At 33.8% G+C, this 22,636-nt stretch overlaps 1 protein-coding gene across 1 annotated transcript in view; it reads right to left on the reverse strand.

Annotated features, from left to right (window-relative positions):
- Positions 1 to 22,636, reverse strand: part of TPR (translocated promoter region, nuclear basket protein) — a 64,088-nt gene that overhangs the window by 21,169 nt on the left and 20,283 nt on the right. The window contains exons 14-35 of the mRNA XM_065886159.1: positions 22,205 to 22,431; positions 21,388 to 21,551; positions 20,812 to 20,945; positions 20,575 to 20,723; positions 19,392 to 19,554; positions 17,963 to 18,097; positions 17,311 to 17,451; positions 16,179 to 16,344; positions 14,981 to 15,147; positions 13,836 to 13,988; positions 13,300 to 13,416; positions 11,312 to 11,515; positions 11,017 to 11,201; positions 10,418 to 10,565; positions 8,683 to 8,820; positions 8,450 to 8,581; positions 5,169 to 5,299; positions 3,763 to 3,973; positions 2,166 to 2,309; positions 1,599 to 1,797; positions 410 to 615; positions 142 to 203 (exon numbers count right to left, since the gene is read on the reverse strand). Of these exons, the coding sequence (XP_065742231.1) occupies positions 142 to 203; positions 410 to 615; positions 1,599 to 1,797; positions 2,166 to 2,309; positions 3,763 to 3,973; positions 5,169 to 5,299; positions 8,450 to 8,581; positions 8,683 to 8,820; positions 10,418 to 10,565; positions 11,017 to 11,201; positions 11,312 to 11,515; positions 13,300 to 13,416; positions 13,836 to 13,988; positions 14,981 to 15,147; positions 16,179 to 16,344; positions 17,311 to 17,451; positions 17,963 to 18,097; positions 19,392 to 19,554; positions 20,575 to 20,723; positions 20,812 to 20,945; positions 21,388 to 21,551; positions 22,205 to 22,431 (3,476 nt within the window). The remainder of the gene's footprint in view (positions 1 to 141; positions 204 to 409; positions 616 to 1,598; positions 1,798 to 2,165; positions 2,310 to 3,762; positions 3,974 to 5,168; positions 5,300 to 8,449; positions 8,582 to 8,682; positions 8,821 to 10,417; positions 10,566 to 11,016; positions 11,202 to 11,311; positions 11,516 to 13,299; positions 13,417 to 13,835; positions 13,989 to 14,980; positions 15,148 to 16,178; positions 16,345 to 17,310; positions 17,452 to 17,962; positions 18,098 to 19,391; positions 19,555 to 20,574; positions 20,724 to 20,811; positions 20,946 to 21,387; positions 21,552 to 22,204; positions 22,432 to 22,636) is intronic.

The raw sequence follows: 22,636 nt of genomic DNA on the forward strand, positions 1-22,636 counted from the left end.
TGATGCAGTTTTGCAAAGGATAAATGGCTCTTTAGTTACATATTTTTATTTTTTCTCCCCAAAGATCACTAGATCCTTCCCGTATTTTAAAAGAAAAACAGGGAACAGACTGCAAACAGACTGTCAAAGAACAAAACTCACATTCCTCTTTCACCAGAAGTTGGAGCTGTTTTCAACGTGATCTGTCTCTGCTGTTCTGGGACCTGTAAAAAGAAAACTATGGATTACTGTGCCTATCCCACAAGAGTCCACTAAACAACGCCATCAAATTATTTTACTTGTTAATTCTCTCTGTATACCTGGTTTAGTCAAAATTCAGTCTGACAAAGGCTCCTAAATCACCAGACATCTTCAAGTAAAATGCACAGGGCAAAAATGATTTGTCACTTAAACCGAATTAGCTAATTACCTTATTAGTAGGTTCTTGAGGCTCATCTCTCTGCTCAAGGTGTCTCTCTTGATGCTCCCTGAGTTCTCTTTCCAAGCGACTAATTCGACCTTCATACTGGGACTTAAGAGCAGTCATACGAACATCCAGTTCATCTTTCTGCTGATCTAAGGCTCCATTCCTTTGTTTAAGCTCCTCATTTTCTTTAGTTAGCTGATCTTTTACACCTAAAGAAGTAACCACATGATTCTATTAATATCAAAATCAAACACTGGAAATAATTTAAATGCATTTATGTGCGTAATGAGTACTCAAAAGTCGTATCAGATTCTATTCCTGAACTTTAACATCCACAATAATTCTGATACACATCTCAATAAGTAAAGTTCTAAACCTATCTGTATTTGCTTTATTACCCCAATATAAAATATACTCCAAAATAAAACATTTTACTTTTCCTAAGATCTCAAAAAGACAAAGGATCTACCATAAACTAGTCAGCAGGAGCCCTTTCATATGGCCTTTAATATTTTAATATATTAGGAATTATAAAATTTTCATTTCATATAACCTACGCCATATACTCAAGAATAATTAAGAAACTTCTTTTATGAAATAAGTTGCCAGGGGCACTATCTTAGAGATCATTTAGAAAGCTGCACATGATAAAACTCAACTGATTTGGCACTTTATTTACCTACTAGCAGACTGGTAAGCAAGGTGCAGTAAGGCCCTGAGCATTGTAGCACTGGGCTCCTCATAAATTTGACATGATATTCTCCCTGAAGGGCTAAAGGGGCCCTCAGTGAAGTGAGGCACAGAAAACTCATTTGGCTGGTAAGATCTGATGCTGCCTAGGAATTTACAGAAGGCTTCTGGACAGTATACTGTGGACCCAAAGGATCACCATCAAAAGGTAGTAATAGTTACACAGTAAAGCAGAAGGATGGCTGTACTCCCTATCTACTATCTACTACCAGTTAACAATTAAGAAAGATTTCATAAATAAATTACTGACATCCTCATCACTTGAAAATTAAAATTGCTGTAATTTGTCTAATTAAATAAACCTAAATACCTAAACCACACATGCACATACACAGAAGTCACTTTATAGTATTTACTTTTCTTTTCTATTTAATTTTTAGCCTGAATCAAGTAACCAACTTTTCACTATCAAGTTCAAATCTTAAAGTATACAGAAACTTACCAGCTAAATGTGCAATTTTTGATTTTGCTGCTACAATAGCCTTTCTTGTTTTTTCTTCCTTCTCAGTTATCTGCTGTCGCAGCTGTTCCTCCTGTGTGGTTCTATCTTGAAGGTCCTGACGAAGTCGTGAAAGCTCAGATTGAAGCTGCACAGTCTGTTCCTGGAGATTTCTTGCTTCCATCTCTTTTTCAGATAATGTCTTTTAAAGGAAGATAAAGTATGCACCATGTAATTCAACGAAATCAATATAACTGTATGCCCTACAGACTTCAAATGTAAAACTTATTAATTTGCTTATTTAGATTAAATGGAAGTATAAATATAAAATGGTGGTCAAACCAAGTAAGTGAACACTTAAAGATGATTAGGTATTATTTACATATATAAGTCATTCAAAGTAAAAGGATAAAATATATACCTTTCCATATAAGAGAAAGTATCAGTGTTTAACACATTTTTTTTTCCAAAAATTCCTTTTTATGACTGAGTAAAATTCCATTGTATTTCTTTAGCTTTTTAACAAGAGAACAATTCCTTCAACACCTTCCACTACTCTTCTGCTCATACCTTCTGCAGATTCTCCACCTGACTCTCGAGTGATTTTGACTTTGTTTCAGCTTGGTTAAGGGTTTCTTTGAGCTCCTGCATTTCCTGGACTGAGACATGCTGTTCCTGATGGTCTCCAGAAGACTGAGCTGAGGTCTCCATGACCTAAGATGACAAAGAGTAATAATAGACTTGCACATTAGTCAACAATTCTGCAAATTCATCTAAGAAAATAATCATAAGTATGTAAAGAAATTTATTTTTAAGGGTATTCATAAATAAATCTTCTATGGAACAACTTTAATGTCCAAAAGTAAGCTATTAAACAGGTTAGGGCTTTTCATACAACTAGGTATTAACCAGCTAATCAAAATGCTGATGCATTATTTAACACAGAATTATTTGGAAAAACAAATCACTCATATGTAAACGAAAGCATACTAAAGTGCTAACAATGGTTAACTGAGAGGTAAGAATTTTGAAATTTTTTCTTTATATGTTTTTTCGTCTAATGTGCTAAATACACAATAAAGTCAATATACAAGTTCTTTACCACTGGGAATTAAAAACAAAATTCAGATCCAAAGTAAAACAAGGATTTAAAAAATCTTTTTGGTAGGTGGTTAACACAGACTACTTATTTAAAACTGTAATACAACCTGATCAATTAAAAAGAACTAGTTTTTTTTTTTTTTTTTTTTTTGCGATACGCGGGCCTCTCACTGTTGTGGCCTCTCCCGTTGCGGAGCACAGGCTCCGGAAGCGCAGGCTCAGCAGCCACGGCTCACAGGCCCAGCCGCTCCGCGGCATGTGGGATCCTCCCGGACCGGGGCATGAACCCGAGTCCCCTGCGTTGGCAGGTGGACTCTCAACCACTGCACCACCAGGGTAGCCCAAGAACAAGTATTTTTTGATATACACAATTTCAGTCAGCAATGAGTTACAAGAACATAGTTTTGAAAAGGAGCAATATTTGAAATTGGGAAACTGAATTAAAATATCTAGCATTTACTACTATCTCTATATGAATTTATAGTTCATTTTGGGACATACTAAAGAGCAAATCTTTTTTTTTTTTAAATTTAATTAATTAATTAATTTTTGGCTGTGTTGGTTCTTCGCTGCTGTGTGCAGGCTTCCTTGCAGTGAGCGGGGGCTACTCTTTGTTGCGGTGCGCGGGCCTCTCATCGCGGTGGCCTCTCTTGTTGCAGAGCACGGGTCCTTGAGCACAGGCTCAGTAGTTGCGGCGCACGGGCCCAGCTGCTCTGCAGCATGTGGGATCTTCCCGGACCAGGGCTCGAACCCGTGTCCCCTGCATTGGCAGGCGGACTCCCAACCACTATGCCACCAGGGAAGCCCCAAGAGCAAATCTTAAACCAAATAAAGATATCACATATAAGCTTACCCTTGCTTAGAATCTAAAAACCAATAATTAAAAATTGTGAATAAGGTTTTTTAAGTTATCCAAATATTTATATATGTATCCAAATATATATCCACCCATATATCCAAATATATACATAAAACTGTGTAAACTGTGTATATCAAAACTGTGTATATCAAATAATGATGATATATATATGAAGAATATATTATAAAAAAAACCAGTTCAAAATACCTTATCTTGTTGTGCTTTAAGTTCTTCATATTGAGTCTTGTACCTACGCCCAATTTTCTTGACTTGAGTAATAGTTTTAACTTTTTCTTGAATATCAATTATTTTGGCATCTAAGTCCTTCTGGATGCTTTCCTTTTCAGTTCTTACTTTATTTAAATCTTCCTTTAGACTCTGGATTAAGTTCTGGTTGTTAGTCAAAGATGCATTTGATCTAAGCAAAAAAAATGGGGTAAAGGAGAAAGACTAAATATTTGGAACTTCCCAAATTTTAAATCCTTTAAGTTACATTTTTATTGTGTTGCTTTAGTCTGTTTTTTATTTAGAAAATTCTAAGAAAACCATACACACTTCAAAAGATAATTCCTTAACTTATGAACCTGTGGTCCTTTAGAAAGATCTGATTTACTTATTATATGTCATACATGCCCATTTTAGGGATGAGAAAAACTGAGCTACAAATGGTCAAGTAACATGCACACTTTTACTCTGCGTTGGTATACAGAGTTTAATCCACATCTGTCTGATAGCAAAATCTATACTCTTTCCACTCTACTGTGTGCTGAGTAAGTATATTAGGCTTTATAGGCCACATACAATGTTTGTTACATGTTCCTCTTCCTCCTTTTTTACAACACTTAAAAAATGTAAAAATCATTCTTAGCTTCCAGCTGTACAAAAAAAGACCTGTGGATTATAGTCTGCCAACCCCTGTACTGTTATCATGAAAAGAACTTGAAATCAGATGACCTGAATTAAGAACATGGGTTTAACTACTACTAACCTTATGAGCTTGGGTACCTTTCTGAATCTTAGCTTCCTCAACTTTAAAATTAAGTAATATCTCTCCTATTTAAAATGCCAGACTACTGTTATGAAAAAAATAAGAGAATAAATATGACAAAAATTTGTAAGCTTATCAAGTCTCACATAAATAGGGGCTATGACAGGGACAAAGGACATTGAAGCTTAAAAGAGGTAAACCAGAAACATTAATTTTAATATTACATTTATCTTTAAAAGGCAATATTTCACTATAAGTTCATTTAAAAACTTTATTAAAAACTTTCAAAATAGATTCATGAATATATGTTAACCCAAAAAATAAAAGATAAATCTACTTGCAAGTCATTTTGACTATTTTAAAAAGTTTGCTTTAGATTCATACCAACTATGTAGTTTTTTAAAAAGTAATAAAATATTGAGAAATAATGCATATATGAAGGCATAAAACTAAATTACTGCTTGCTTTGCTCTATAAAGTAATAAAGGGAAAGCCACATGTAAGGGCTCTAGCACTTTCCATTCTTTATAAAATCAGGAAGCACTTAGGGGGTCACATAAAGAATAGAAACAAACTTCTTTAAGATTTCAAGAATTGTATACAACTTAAGGTTTCTTCCATATACCTTGCAATTTCAGCTTTAAGTCTTCCAGTTTCTTCAGTCAATTGTTGAATACGCTTAGCATGAACTTCCTTTTCAGAAAGGAGCTTCCGATATTCTTCTGTATCTGGATCTTTCTGTTGACTCACTAGATGCTACAACAGCAAAAATGCATAATATGGTTTTATAGGTTTTATGAAACTAATGTGCTATAACAAAATATCAGAGTATTTGTGTTTACAAATTTGCTACTTGCATACATAGTGATCAAGCACCAAACTACAAGAAAATAAGATCAAAGATTTAGTTCCTTTGTTTAGCTAAGATGTTTAGCCAAAATGGAAGGGGAAAATAAAATAAATGTCATTCACTATTATTTTTCATAGCTGCAAAGGAACATTTCAGAATCGTTACAATGGAGCCAAAAAAGGGATCCAAAGAATCTACAAGCTTTTAATATTAATATTAAATACCTAATTTCATTAAAGTGACATATACAAGGGAAAAAATGTCATAATGTATTACAATCCAAACAAAAATATGAAGATAATCCTAAATAATTGATTCCATTAACTAGGAAAGAAGGCATAATTTAACAGGAATGTATCTAGATTTGGGCAGATTATCCTCCTTTCTTGATTTTTCAGATTGCTTGTTTGATTAAAAAAAAAGAATAAATGCACTCTAAAATTCTATAGTCCTCTTCAGATATGAGTGGTTCTCTAGAGCATTTTCCAGGTGCTAGGTGCTGTGTGAACTGCATCATTTATTGTTTAATTTTTGTAACATGAAGAGGGGTATTATGTCCTCATTTTCACAAATAAGGAAAATTGGCTCAGAAAGATTAATGTCCTCATTTTCACAAATCACGTAACTAGTATGTGGTAAGGCCAATTCCCAACCTTTTGTTTGAATATAGAGCTAGCATTTCTTTTTAACATCTTTATTGAAGTATAATTGCTTTACAATGGTGTGTTAGTTTCTGCTTTAAAACAAAGTGAATCAGCTATACATACACATACATCCCCATATCTCCTCCCTCTTGCGTCTCCCACCTTCCCTATCCCACCCCTCTAGGTGATCACAAAGCACCAAGCTGATCTCCCTGTGCTATGCAGCTGCTTCCCACTAGATATTGATTTTGCATTTAGTAGTGTATATATGTCAAAGCCACTCTCTCACTTCGTCCCAGCTTACTCTTCCCCCTTCTTGTTTCCTCAAGTCCATTCTCTATGTCTGCGTCTTTATTTCTGTCCTGCCCTTAGGTTCTTCAGAACCATTTATATGTGTTAGCATACGGCATTTGTTTTTCTCTTTCCGACTTACTTCACTCTGTGTGACAGACTCTAGGTCCATCTGCCTCACTACAAATACCCCAATTTCGTGTCTTTATATGGCTGAGTAATATTCTATTGTATATATGTGCCACATCTTTATCCATTCATCTGTCGATGGACACTTAGGTTGCTTCCATGTCCTGGCTATTGTAAACAGAGCTGCAATGAACATTGTGGTACATGACTCTTTTTGAATCATGGTTTTCTCAGTGTATATGCCCAGTAGTGGGATTGCTGGGTCGTATGGTAGTTCTATTTTTAGTTTTTTAAGGAATCTCCATGCTGTTTTCCATAGTGGCTGTATCAATTTACATTCCCACCAACAGTGCAAGAGGGTTCCCTTTTCTCCACACCCTCTCCAGCACTTATTGTTTGTAGGTTTTTTGATGATGGCCATTCTGACTGGTGTGAGGTGATACCTCACTGTAGTTTTGATTTGCATTTCTCTAATGATTAGAGATGTTGAGCATCCTTTCATGTGTTTGTTGGCAATCAGTATATCTTCTTTGGAGAAATGTCTATTTAGGTCTTCTGCCCATTTTTGGATTAGGTTGTTATTTTTTGATAATTGAGCTGCTTGTATATTTTGGAGATTAATCCTTTGTCAGTTGCTTCATTTACAAATATTTTTTTCCATTCTGAGGGTTGTCTTTTTGTCTTGTTTATGGTTTCCTTTGCTGTGCAAAAGCTTTGAAGTTTCATTAGGTCCCATTTGTTTATTTTTGTTTTTATTTCCATTTCTCTAGGAGGTGGGTCAAAAAGGATCTTGCTGTGATTTATGTCATAGACTGTTCTTCCTATATTTTTCTCTAAGAGTTTCATAGTGTCTGGCCTTATATTTAGGTCTTTAATCCATTTTGAGTTTATTTTTGTGTATGGTGTTAGGGAGTGTTCTAATTTCATTCTTTTACATGTAGCTGTCCAGTTTTCCCAGCACTACTTATTAAAGAGGCTGTCTTTTCTCCATTGTATATTCTTGCCTCCTTTATCAAAAATAAGGTGACCATATGTGCATGGTTTTATCTCTGGGCTTTCTATCCTGTTCCATTGATCTATACTTCTGTTTTTGTGCCAGTACTACACTGTCTTGATTACTGTAGTTTTGTAGTATAGTCTGAAGTCACAGAGCCTGATTGCTCCAGCTCCGTTTTTCTTTCTCAAGATTTCTTTGGCTATTCGGGGTCTTTTGTGTCTCCAAACAAATTGTGAAATTTTTTGTTCTAGTTCTGTGAAAAATGCCATTGGTAGTTTGATAGGGATTGCATTGAATCTGTAGATTGCTTTGGGTAGTACTGTCATTTTCACAATGTTGATTCTTCCTGTCTAAGAACATGGTATATCTCTCCATATGCATCATCTTTAATTTTGTTCATCGGTGTCTTATAGTTTTCTGCATACAGATCTTTTGTCTCCTTAGGTAGGTTTATTCCTAGGTATTTTAGTCTTTTTGTTGCAGTGTTATATAGGAGTGTTTCCTTAATTTCTGTTTCAGAGTTTTCATCATTAGTGTATAGGAATGCAAGATATTTCTGTGCATTAATTTTGTATCCTGCTACTTTACTAAATTCATTTATTAGAGCGGGCGTTTCTAACCATACTATGCTATATGGTTTTGTCCCTCCTAAAAAGGTAGCAGTCAGTGAACAAGTCTTCTTAAAGTGATTCAGGAAACTACATAAATCCATTTATCACATAACAAAGCATTTTAAAGATAAAGCAAAAGGCTAAATTTGGAATCCAAGTAAATAAATTAGCTGTTTTTAAAAAAATTCAAAACATAACCAAAACTTTAAGAACTGAGTTATAAGTTTAATGCCTGTCACGTATGTAGAGGTTACACGTTAGACTTTTACTGATAAACGCATAATACTTTCCACTAGCTCATCAAACATTTTTATCCCCTTAAGTTTTACCCTATTATTTTAAATCAACGTTTCCATATTTTGGAATGGGTTTAACTGCACTTACCTGGTTACGTGCTTTCCAACGTTTGACATCCTCTTCTAATAACTTCTTCTCTGCTTGCAACATACCGCTTTTCTCACTCAGCTCAGCATTTGCTTCTTGTAAGGGTAAAATATCTAACTCCAGTTTCCTCACCTGAAAATAGTTCCAGTATTTTTTTAATATCTGATGTGAGAGTTTATTTAAAATACTATTAAAAATAACGTGCCTCTTCTCTTCATTAGTAAGTTACAAACCTTGGCTTGCATCTGTTGTAGATCCTGTTCTAGCCTTTCCTTTTCTTCCCTCAGCATCTTATTGGTCTCCATAACTACATTCATTGTTTCGGTTTTCTTCATCAGTTCCTCATGCTGGGCCATTGTTTTTGCAGTTACCTAAAGATTTCAAACATGTATATAGCAACATATAATAGATTAAGACCTACCTTTTCCTACCAGTTCTAGTCTTTCCTACAAAAGTAAAAAGGTTTTAAATGTCAACTTTTAAAACAAATTCTTAGAAGTCTTACATGTTTTTCTGTAATTCATGCTAATTACAGAGTTTAAACAAATACTAGAAATTAAAAGATGAAAGTAAAAAGATACTACAAATCCTGCTGACAAATAGTTTTTACATTAGGTAAGAACATCAATCCAGATCTTTCTGTATCTATTCTTTTTCTTGCTACACTGAATTAAAATAGTTCTAAAACAATGTTATTTTGATCCTCAGTTTTTTCCCCCTTTTTCAGAAACTCTTTTTTATTTCACTCAGTTATTTCATCACTTTGGTTCTGAGAAATTTTACTGAATATTTGTTCATTTGTGAAGACCTTTTCTTCTGTTCTCATTGAGTATAATTATCCATCTTTTGCACATGTTACTTTATTCCTTCACCATTTTAAAATCTATGGTTCATGACTGCCATGCTACACTGTTCATCTCTGGTAGACATTCTATTAGTTTTGATATAAAACTATGTTAAAGTATGTTACTTCTTGACTCTCCTCTGACTATATGTAAGAGTTTGTTGAGCTGGGCATTTTCTACTAGTATTATTTGCCTTTCTGCAGCCCAAAGGAAGCAGAGAAAGCAGAAGAGACTGAGAGAATATACAGTCTTTGTTAGAAACCCCGATTCTGGTCTTTTCCTCCAAGTGTTAACTCCACTGAATTACAGGGTCTGTTTATTATTTCCGTAATGAGAAATGTTTGAATTTGGGTTGTTTTCTCAATAGGATATAACTCTGGAATTTTAAATTTCTGTCTGAAAATGTAAATCCCATAAATCTAATTGTTCTTATTCACTTTCCCCTGTTTCAACGGTTTATCTCTAGCAGGCATTCCAACTATCAGTTAAAAGAAGATAAATGATTCAAGGTCTTAATTTCCTTCCTTCCAGATGTAGAGCTGTTATGCAATAGTAAGCCTTTGGGTGGTAGTGTGGACTAGGAGTTAATAAGCTTATGTTGTGATCACATATTCACTAAGCATCTTTTTTTCTCCTTTGGTCAATTGTTTTGACTACATTTTGCACCTCTGATGAGAAAGGAATATTCTGTAGCAGTTTCAACCTACCTTTTTTTCTAAAATGACTATCAATCTATAATGAAAACTACAGTAATAAATTAAGATAATTGAAATTTATTAAGCACTCACTGTGTACCAGACATGATTCTAAACGCTTCATGTGCACTAACTCAATCCTCACTATTATTATCACCCCAATATTACAGACAAGGAAGTTTAAGAGCAAGGAAGTTAAACAATGTATCCAAGGCACACATCTCATGGTGTGAAGCTAGAATTTGAAACCAGTCAGTCTGGTTACCATTAGTCTCTCACCACTGTATTGTGCCAGTGTTTACTAATGTTTAATGAATTTACACGTTTAAAAAGAGTGCTTATTTCAAACTAAATTTTATGTTATTAGAAACTGAAATGAGCTCATCTCTTGATTTAACAAGTGCTTTCTTAAAGCTTAGGATACATACCTGAACTTTCTCCCTTTCAGCATTTAGACTATCCTGCAGTTCCTGCAGCTCTCTTTCTAAAAGTTCAACCCTTTGTCGATAGCGCAGACCCTCAACCTGAGCCACTTCAAACCTAGTTTCAGCAATTTCTTTTTCTCGTCGTATAAATCTACAAGAATATGTATTTTATTTGAATAGAAAAATACCAACAACATAACATTTCAAAACTTGGATAATTTTTAAGATGACAAAAATCATTCACTTTAAAAACTATTTTTACACAATGCTTTCATTAAAAAATAATGGGGGATATATTTTATTACAGACAGTGGCTTCTATCTTTAAAATAATCCAAAAGGCAATTAATTTTCTGAAGAACCCACTCAAGTTCTTACTATCAGATTCAACTTGAACTAATTTATTTAAATTGGCATATGTCTAAATGTCAAAAGTGATCACTAATTGGGTGATAGTGGGTTTGTTGACTAATAAGAGACAAAATGAGCTTTATGCCTAAATATCGTGTAACTCCCACTTGTCTAATTTATACATTTATAGTGTCACTTCATAATTGTTGTTAACCACAGAAGTAAAAAGCATTAAGAATATATTGGATTTACCTGAGAATTTCTAAAATTTGTTCTTGAGATTTTCCTTCTTCACTGAGAGATACATTCAATGGACCTTGTACACCTTCCTTCATAGAGGCGACGACTTTGTCACTTAATTTTTCAATCTGATCATGAAGTAATCTGTTTTGTTTTTCTAGATCTTCACAGCGAGACACACTCTTGGAAACTTCATCCTATAATCCAAGAGTCTATCATAATAGCAGATTTCCCAATGTACATTAAAAAAAACTTTCAATTCTCTAAACATTCTGATGTACAATATGATTATGATGTACAATAATACCTTTAACATTCTCTCTCTTTCCTCCCAAGATGCTTTACACTCCAACAACTGTGATTCTGCTTTCTGGGTTGTTTCTTCCAAGTGCTGACGCACTGACACCATTTTGGAAACCTGTTCTTTGGCAGCTTGTAGAGCTTCAACATCAGCAGCATGTAGCATCAATTCTCTCTCATACTTATTCTGAGCTTCCACAGCTATTTTAGCCTGAAAGGAATTATTTCCCCATCGACATAGATGATTAAAAACCCATAAAGCTAGTCTTTGAAAAGATGCACATTGTATTATTTAAAATAATAAAAGTGAAGACAATCTCTAAATGTACCAAAATAGGAGAATGATTAAAAATCACACTGTAGTGGGAAGCAGCCGCACAGCACAGGGAGATCAGCTCGGTGCTTTGTGACCACCTAGAGGGGTGGGATAGGGAGGGTGGGAGGGAGGGAGACGCAAGAGGGAAGAGATATGGGGACATATGTATATGTATAACTGATTCACTTTGTTATAAAGCAGAAACTAACACACCATTGTAAAGCAATTATATTCCAATAAAGATGTTAAAAAATTGAAAAAAATCACACTATCTATTTAATGAAATACTAAACATCTGCTCAAAATGAAACTTAAGAAGATGATATAGTAACTCGGACCAGCCTTTATGAAAAAAAGACTAAATATAACTGAGTTACATAAAATACATATATATACACAAAGTGAATGAAGGTAAATGAAAATAATCTATTTGAGTACTGAAAAATGGATAAATTCTTTGATTCTAATTTCCAATATTATGCTGTTTGGCAATAAGCCAAAGACAATTCATTTTTGTCTAATTTACCTTCAATTTGAAGCACTTTCCCCTGTATTCCATTTTTAAAGTAATCCTGATACATATACATGTTATGTATATAAGCAATATGTAAGCAATAAAGAATAGTAACCCAACGAATGGCTATTAATATACCACCAAACATAAAAATGAGAATGTTTCCAATATCCTTACATGTCTTTCCTTCCCATTCTACCATTTCAATAATCCCCATTTTCCTGAATTGTTTTACCATTTCTTGTTCGTAAAAAATCATAAAAAGCAGTATCACATATATGTGTGTGTGCATGCTGTATGTATACTTAAATAATGTGGTTTTGTACTTTTAAAGCTTATAAACGGTGTATAGAAATCTGTGTAAGCTCAGTAATGCATTAAAAAGGTATTAAAATTGTTTTGTTGAGAAAAGTATCTCTATCGTGTCTGTAGTACAGCTTTACAACCAGAATTAGTGAAGGACTACAATAGTGAAAGAATGTTTGCAAGTGAAAGCAAGTACACATGTAATCTACTACTCCTATTTTTCCCATTTATCAACTTTGTTTTGTTAATGGATATTGCTCTACAGGTATCTCCTACTTTTTGAAAGTTTGCTTTATGCCACTTTGCTTTTATGAAAAACCTACATTAGCGTCTGTTTTTGCTAACCAAAAGAAATCCAAAGAGCATTTTTGCTTTTACAAAAAAAGGAGAAAAGTGTTCAGCGTTTGTTTTGCAGGAGCCATTATAGAGGCTGTGCGCACCCCAAGTAGCAAGAGAGGCACCGCCAAGCTCCCTCCCTGAGAACTACACTGAGAATCTCAATATCAAGCTGTCAGAGCTTTGAACTGTGTCTGTGAGCATCTATGCTTTATCTCAATTTATTTTGTGCTTCCATTAGCAAGATGTGTCCTAAGATAATTGTTTCTTCACTTCATGACACTGCAGTTTACACACGGCTTCATAGGAACTTTCTACTTTTGGACAGCAGGGGAAACCTGTGTTTACTTTTAGCCTTCATCTATACTTTTCAACTGATGTTATTCCAAGTTCCACAAGAGTGGAAATAAACCTGTATTTCTGTAAGATTCACCAATCCCCAAAATGCATTAATATACTCCAAGAACTGTTCCCTAAGATCAAAGCTCACTTCTCAATAACTGGCTCTAAGAGTGACACTTACTTGTTCCTGACAGTCCCGTCTGGCTTGCTGCTCATTACTCAAAGCTGTGCCAGCTCTCTGAAGAGCTTCTTGTACTTCATTCTGAACACTATTGAGTGTTTTCTTTAACTCAGATAACTAAATCAGAAGAACAAGATTAAAACCAGAGTTAATTGCAAACTTACTTTAAAAATACTGAAGATAGATTTTTCAAAATACAAGTAGCCTAAAGACTTCTTACTAAATTTAAAATAGTCATAACCTGATATAATCTACTGGACAAATTTTGCAGGTCTATGTTGACCCCATATTACTATCTGCAAAAGTCAATTTTTAGGCAGAGGCTTCTAAAAAGCAGCACTGACATCTAGTACCATGAAGTAGTCTTAAATATCCAAAAGGAAACATGTACAGAGTAAAACTTAAAACTAAAATTGTTGGGTATGTGTTCATTCAATATCTGTTGAGATGAACTGAATAGTAGCTGATGAGCTAGTTAAAAGAATTTAAATTCTTACCACAGAAAAAGTGATTGATATGGTAATAACTTAATTTACCTGTTGTTCCATGCTCTCTATGGCTCTTCTCTTGTCATCCTGAAGTTCCTGTTTTTCCTTCTCTACTTCCATTAACTTCTTTTCCAGCTGTGTCTGAAACTCAGCTGACTCTTTTAAGCGAACTTCAATATTCTTATGTACTTCTTCTGTCACCTTCGCCATCAACCAAACAATAAGATACAAAGAATATACATATTTAAAATTATACAGCTACTTTCCCTAAATCTAAACTAAATTTAAAAAATACTAAAATTAATGTTTGCCTCGTATTTTTTTTTTAAAAATCCATCAAATGCGGATTCAAGAGTTCAAAAACATCACTTAAAACTATGCATAATTTACCTCTCTACCTGTTTACTGGTCATTTTTCTCTTTTGAAGTGAAATTTCCAATTTTCATTTTCCCCTCATTCTTCATATCCACTTGCCAAATCTGTCCATTCTACCACTGAAAGGGGTTTTTCTCCCCACATATTTTGATTTCCATGATGCCAGCCACGAAAGGATCTTTTAAAACTGTGGCCCTAGTCTATTGCTATAGCCTCCAAAACAAACTTCGTACCCTCCAATCTATTACGTTAATCTTTCTAGTTAAAGCAAATTCTGGTTATGACATGTTGGAAAAAAATCAATGCCTCAATAATCTTACAACGTATAATTTAGTATGACTTGAAAACCTTTCACATTTGGCTCCTAACTACATTTATAATTATATTCCTCACTATTTCACTTCATAAATGCAACACACTAACTAGCCTTTTTATCTTGGCTGATGGTGCCTTCTACGTGGAATAACTTCCTACCTTTAACTATCCAAATGATGCTTTCTTTCAAGGCTGGACACAAATGCCTTCTCTCCTGTGAAGTTATGCATACTCAAAAGACAAATAATCTCACCTACCTCCCACTCACATCAACATTTCATCTATACCTTTTCTACAGCAATACACTTTTCATGTTTCACAAATTTTGTGTGATCTTTTTGTTTGTTTTATTTGGCTTATTAGACTCAAGCACTCTTAAGAGGTAAGTGCAATGATGTCAGTCAAATCCATACTTTTACACAGTGCCTTACACATAGCAACAACCTAACTTAAAAAAAAAAGTTAATAAGTGCACGCAAACCGATTTCAAAATTGTATATACCTGTTTTTCCTTGTTGAGGGACTCTTCCAAACTAGTAACCATTGCACGATACTGTTCCACATTACTAGTGCTTGTTTTGAGTCTTTCCTTCAAGTCATTCACCTGCTCTTCTGCCTGCCTTAGCTGACTCAGAAGGTCATCCATATCTTCTTTGATGTTAGGCTGACCTAAAAGGTTTAACAGCTTTCTTAAAATGAACATTTTAAAAGATATTAGAGATGACTGTTATCAATCCTGACTGTGAAGTTAGGATTAAGGCTGAAATAAGTAGTTAACTACCTAAAAAGTATATTTCAACCCATACTGAATACCAAAATAAAAACAGGTTACTGTCAGTATGTTATTTCTTCAAAAGAACTTTGCTGTTACAAATATTTTTTTTAAAAAAAGATACTTAAAAAGAGAATACAAAATATTTCCACTAAACTGAGACAGTTACTTGCAGAAATTACCATTCTTAATTTATTTAAACGTTGTTTATTCCAAAACACTACACCTTAATCATTTAGTGCAATTTTCATTCTAAAATTCATGGAAAAGGAAGAAATTGCAGATTAGAAAGAATGTTTTCATACCATATGATAACAAGAAAGAAGTACTGGATAATTATATATATATATACTATATATATCATATATACACGTATATACTTATGTTTTAAATTTCTCTTCTATTAAGAAATAAAACCATGTAGAAAATCTGGACACAATGGATTTGCATTTGAAATAATGTATTGACAAAGAGAAGCAAAACCTAATGAGACAAATCTTTTACCTGCGGCTATCAATGAGCAAAGATTAGAAATGTTGCTCTAAAAGAGACCAAGCTAATCAATTATTTCTGTAAGTGAGCCATATCATTACAAATTCAACAAATAACCTCATCTCGAAAGGGAGAGTTAAAAATTCAAATATTAACCCTCCACAAGAGAAACATTCTTAAAGTATCAGTAAAATGGTTTCAATAATTGGAAAACTAAGAGCATATCTTGGTCAGCTGCCATATGTACAACTATTCTGAGTCTTCCAAGTCTGCAAATTTATTAATTTAAGTGGAAAACTGAGCTTTACTATAGGAACAATAAAGGTTTTTTGTTTTTTAAATCTTTTGCTAGTATCCACAAAGAATAGGCTATTTATCTACAGGATATGTTATAAACCTAAAGAGGTACTTTTTATCAGCCTACTTAATTATTTACCTTTACCAGTTCTCTGTGAGGACTGAGAAGCAAGCTGGACTTCCACATTACTGAGGTGCTGTTTCAATGTAGCAATTTCCTTTTGAGCATTTTTTAACAGTTCTTTTGTGTTAAGATGAAGATTAGTCTCAGTATCCAGCTGTCTCTTTGTATCTAAAAGTTGAACCTGTAAGAAAAAATACATTAACCCTACAAACACTTACCTTTAAGTTCTTAAGTAACTAGAGGTTCAAGTTATCTTTTTACAGAACTTTAACACTCTGGCTAAAACAGGGTAACAGAGATGAGATTTACCTCCCCATCTGAAACAACCAAAATCAAAAAAACAAACACCAACCAAAAAATCCCAGACAAAACACATTAGAACAACTGTGATACCTGAGTCAGGAAACAAAAGAGGTGAACCCTACAATTTCCCAGCTTATTGATTTAAGAGTGTGCAGGCTAAGGCATAGGGAAAGGGAAATGAGGCCCACAGGATTCCTGAATTGAGAACATAGAACTGAGAGTAGAAGAAGGCTAGTTTGAATTCATAAGACAGACTATCAGAGAGAAGAGAGCTGCACAGAGTACTGTGATTTGCACAGGATCCCTCTTGAATATTCAGCAAAATTGTGATCAGTGCATGCCTATGAAATTACCCTAGACAGGGTAAAGAATCTCCCAAAGAGACTGAATGAAGACTCTCTGGTGCTCAGAGAGAGTTATTAGGAATAAATAATGCCTGTTTCCAGCAGCCTGACTGCAAAAGCTCTTAATTCACTGGGCACTGGGACTAGTAGTCAGGAAGATACTGGCTTGGTAGCAGTGAATAATTAGTTCTAAACTGAGCACTGCTTTGGGCCTGCCTAATAAATCGTACAAAATATATTCAATAGAATCAAACTATTTTCAATGAACTTTACGGCATTCCAGAACAAAGCTCAAGATTTATAGAAATACAGAAATATCCAGCACCCAATAGGATAAAACCCAATCAAAAATTACTAAGCATACAAAAAGGCAAGAAAAACTTAAGAGTCTGTAAGAGATCTCTTCAAAACTATGCTTCAACATGAGATGACAGTTTACCTACACACCAGCTTAATTTTTAAACATAAACATTCTATAGAAATTCAGAACACAGACTCACATCTAGATTTCTAGTAAGTGTATGCCTTTGTTCCACCTCATTTTCCAACTTCTTCTTTAGATGGGATATCTCATGTTCCAGTTTTTCTATCTGGCTACTAAGCCTTTGTTTGGTTTCTGTTTCAGATCGTTCCAATATTCCCTAAGGTAAAAAAAGATTTTTGTTATACTTAAGAAAAAAGTAAACCCCCCCACCAAAAAGAAAACCCAAAGGCAATAGAAAATTATGGGAATACAACTCATTTCTACATGAAGAGGTTAATATCTAAAACATTTACCAAGAAGGTATTTTGACATTTTCCATACTAAAACATCTATTTACTAGGGAAAATAAAAACCATATTACCAATGGACATTCAGATTTCTTGAAGTTTTAAAGACTATAAACCAAAGATTTAATCCTGTACACAATTAAACTGTACAGGACTCTAAATATAGACCTGAAGATTAAAACTGCCAACTGCATGGCTTCAGTCAGTTTTCTTTAAATGTTTTATTTAGAATATTGACGTCTTAATAAACTTCAAATTCAGTGATCATAATGCATGACGAAAATGACATGAATATTCTCATTAAGAAACCTGAGAAAATACAATGTCAAAATTGTTCAAATATAACTTAATTTTTCTACATGTCCTTTTTCATTTGGTTACCTGAATTGTTTGCAGATTAGTTAGCAGCAAGTTTTGCCCTCTTTGTTCAGCCAACAAAGATTCTCTTTGCTGAGAAAGACGAACTTCTGACAATTTAAGCATTTCCTTTTCCTTTTTCAAATTTTCTGCTCTTACCTTGAGGCAAATACAAGTTAAAGAAAAAATATTGAAAAGCAATGTGTCAAATGTAATAACAGTTATAAAATTAAAATGATTCTTCATTACTACATATTTCTTAATGTTAGAAACTAACAGTAGAGACTATATCTCTTCACTATATAAGGAAATACAACTCTTAGTTTCATGTATTGAAATATGAAGCAAATATTGGAAATACTAATAGATCAAAGGAAAATATCTTGCAATTACCACAAATACTTACACTATCTTTGCTCTAACAAATCAGACTTTAAAACAAATAAAAAAATCTAAAATGCCAGAGTGTAAGAGGCAAAACTGAAAAATTGTGCTATAGTCATACTGCATACTATTAAATTACGCAAGTTTAGAATCTAAGCTTGGTTTCTAAGTATCTGTTTGAAAGTGCTGACTGATCTATTTAAACTTTTTTTCCCCATAAAGACTCTGAGTTTCATGGGATATAGGAGGGTTCACTGAAAATCAATATCCTCAAATATTCATATTTTCAGGATGAGTCAAAAACTATCAATCATAAAACTTACTCCACCAGTTTGAAAAAGTGCTGCTGTCTAGTCTCCACAAAGGAGTGGGTACAAGACAAAAATGAAAGAATATAGCCAACAGAATTAGAAAAGCTAGGTTTTAAGTCCCCACCAACCCATCTCTCATCATGGCCCCAAAACAGGCAAATTACTTAGCTTCTGCGTCTGTTTCTCGATAGGCCAAATGGGGGACAACTGTACCTAGTTCATAAGTAATGATTAAAAAGCTGTGAGAGACAATTTTATAAAAAGTAAAGCATTGTATGAAAATTTACCTTCAAAGAATTTAGAAGTTAGTTGAAAGTACTGTCAATTTCTGATTGACATTTATGTTCATCATTCATTTCATCAATTATATTTTATTCATTGAAATTCAGAAATATAATTCAATGCTAATGAAATTTTTATACTGTCCTTTATTAGAAATAAGAATGGATAAAATATTCACCCACTGCCTTTGTTGCAACTAGAGCAACAGTGACTTACAAATTTATTTTGAAATGGAAAATCTGTAAGACAATCTTAGTCTAGACAAACAAACTTCTTTCCCTCTCTAGTTTTATTAGAAACAATCACCCAACTAATCTGATGCACAAGTGGATGCCTGGAAACTATTTGATAAGGACATGTAATTCACAAACCTCAAATACCTACATTACACCAACCAGTAAAAGCAAAGTAATAATTAAAAAACAAGTGTCAAATGCAACTTATAACGCAAGTGAGATGCCGGAAATTGGTCTCACTTCTGCAACAGCTAGCTTTTCATTAGCTCCTCTCAAATCTTGTGTCATTGTGTTGATGATCTGTTCCTGCTTTTGAGTTGCTGCAGTGAGTTTCTGATTTCTCTCGTGTAGGGATGTTATTTCTCGACGATATCCTTCAACATTATCTTGTAGCATTTCATAACTTATATGAAAAAAAAAATTCCATAAGCAACTGAAGTACTATATCCCAGCTTAGTTCCTTGATTTTCACAAGAACTTAATTTTACATGATTAATAATATGAAAACAGTGGCTTGTGTAATAATGTAAAAATCTCCATTCTTTTTTCTAAATTCCACATTTAGCAGTCAAATTCAAATTCTAATTAAGCACAGTATTTCATGCTGAATTAACTTTTTAATCTTACTCATTTACAAGTATTCTAATCATATTCAAAATAATGCCATATAATGTTGATACACGAGACACCCATCACAATACAGTATGCAATTTAAGATATTCACTCATGGTTAGTGATGGATTTTTGCCAGTCCTTTTTTTCTCTCAAATTTTTCATGTTATTCTCTTATGTGCTTGAAAGCTTAGAAAATGGCTGGCTAGAGCTATCAACATAGGAAAAAAAAAGGTGCTTTTACTGGGATATCAAACTGTTGGAATGTACAGAAACAACTGCTTGTTATATACTTACAAAAACAGTTTGACCATGTAGTAAACAAAGAAATAAGTTTTTTCCTAACTTAATAAACTAACAAGTATTCAATGGCTCTGGTAATAACTATGGAATGAAATTTACCATTATTCCTTTGTTAAGTGACCAAGAAAGTGAATTTTCCCAAAATTAACTCGCTAGAGCCTGCTTCTCTTCTACCTAGACTAGAAAAGGCTGAATTTGCTCATAGTTCTCTTATCTCCTTACTTAAAATAATTAACTCCTATGGAAACAGTATCTTCTTTAATCTCAGGAAGGAAAAATAGCAACATTCCTTACATGAACTACTTCAACTTAACTAAATAACTACCTGGACTCCTTAGCAATATCCAGGATAATCATTAACCAAAAGTAAAAAATGAACCCCTGTACATCTCATCCTGGATCAGAATCCACCAAAAAAAAGTAACACTATTGCAAATTAACACTTGAATTTGATTCAACTGAAAACTAAGTATACCATTTAGACTTAATTTTTGAAAAGAAAATTTACCGTTTAGAAGCAAAATCTAGCTGGGTAGAAATTTTGGTATTTTGTGATCGCAAATCTGTGACTTGCTCCTGAAGTTTCTCAAGCTGCTCATTCTGCATTTTTTCATTATCTGCCTTTTCTTTTTTGTAGTTCTCAAAAATTTCCTGCAACTAAATATTGGAGAAATTATTAGAAGATGATAGTCCATGTTCTCAAAAAACCTGACCCAAGATAAAGCTGTAAAGGTGGGGTCTTTACCTGTTTAAGGGCAGCCTTGGCTTCTATAGCCTCTGCTGACTCAATTACAGGTACTGGAGTAGGAGTGGCAACAGTCTGTGATGTACTTGAACGTTTTTGAGTTGACACAAGAGAACTATCATCTAAGCTTGAAGCTTCAGAAACGTAAAAAGAATGATGTAACATTTCTTCACAAAATACGTCATTACCAAAAAACAAGCTGACTCATTTAAATGAAATCATAAGATTATAGAAATTATGAGACAAAGAACCTACTAAACAACTTATTAAAGTTATTTATGACTTCTGGTTAAAAAAGGTAATTTTTGCAGATTAAATGTCAAAACATAACCAGAATAAACACTGTAATTCATTGCCTCTCAGATGCATATTTTTCAACAATGATCAGCATTTTTCTTACCTAATATATTTTAGAATTGATGACGTGCTATGATCACTCATATATGGTAGTCAAATTTGAAGTTAGCACTGTTAAAGTAGATACTAGTTATATTGCAAAATCCATTCTCTAATATACATTTCAGAAATATTTCCCCAAAATACTTGGAAACTTTTAAGATACGTATAAAAACCTACCTTGTAAAGGAATGGTAACTCCTGTTGTCTGTGACAACAAAATACGGTACATATCACGCTGACGAACTATGGAATCAACAAGCTGCATTTGATGTCGCCGTGATTCACGGAGTTGTTCCAGTTCAGCGAGGGCGCTCTCAAGTTTGAGCTGAAGCTCAGTTATTCTGCAGGAAAAGAAATCAGTCTATTTCACAGGACTGAGATTGAGAGGCAGTCATAATTTCTATTGCAAATTGACTAAGCATTTTATCACCTATCATTAAGCACAGTATTTTCATCTCTCTTATCCTTTCTTTTTTCTGCTGCTATTTTAAGAATCACTTTTAAAACCACCACCATATAGGACACAGACACTCACCAACGTCATCTGAAAAATTTGTTTGCAAAAATTAAACCAATTCCACTGAGTCCAAACTCCAGTCTTCTTACCTTCATAGCCATTCTTCCTCCTCTAGTACCAAAACCATTTTTTCCCCAAAAATTCTTTACTGTAATTCCTTAAATATCTTCTCCATGAAGCCTGGCCTGTTCCCTAAAATCTAGGCTGGGTCTCATACCCTACGCTCCCATGGATAGGCTCATCTATTACAGCACTAATCACACTGAACTATTGATTTTATTATCTATTTTATCTATTATCAGTCTCATCCACAAACTGAGGTCCCTGAGAGTAGAATTTTTGTTTTTTTGGGTATTGTTGCTCAGCTGTTTTTTTTTTCTCCTAAATCACTATATTCCCAATATCCAGCACTGCTAGGGGCACACAAAAGGTTTCAATAAATGTTTGCTGAATAAACCAAAGTAGTCTATTGCTTACTTGGATGAAGTTGTTTCTTGTTCTTCTCTTTCTCTGGTTTCCCCAAGTTCCCGAAGGGCCACCAGGAGACGTTGATTTTGCTGTTGAAGCTCTTCAATGTTTCTGTAAGATACTAGGTGCTGTGATATTACTTCAGATGAACTACTTATATCAGCAGAGCTTACTTCCTCATCACGGATTACATGGTTACCCCTCGCTTCTTCAAGTTCCATTAGAAGCACTCTAATCTAAAAAAGGGTTTTAATATGTTATCAAATAGTATTAGCTTTGATTCTGGAAATGTTTAGAAGAAAAGTAAAAATTTTCAAATGACAATGTTACTTTATGAACACTGTCAATTTAGTATTAAATTATCTTGAAAAACAAAACATCAAGCTTAACATTTTAGATATTAAGGCCTAAATAAAGAAAATCTTCATGAAAAAATTTATT

The sequence above is a fragment of the Phocoena phocoena genome, chromosome 1, assembly GCF_963924675.1.
Source record: "Phocoena phocoena chromosome 1, mPhoPho1.1, whole genome shotgun sequence".
NCBI classification, from domain to species: domain Eukaryota; kingdom Metazoa; phylum Chordata; class Mammalia; order Artiodactyla; family Phocoenidae; genus Phocoena; species Phocoena phocoena.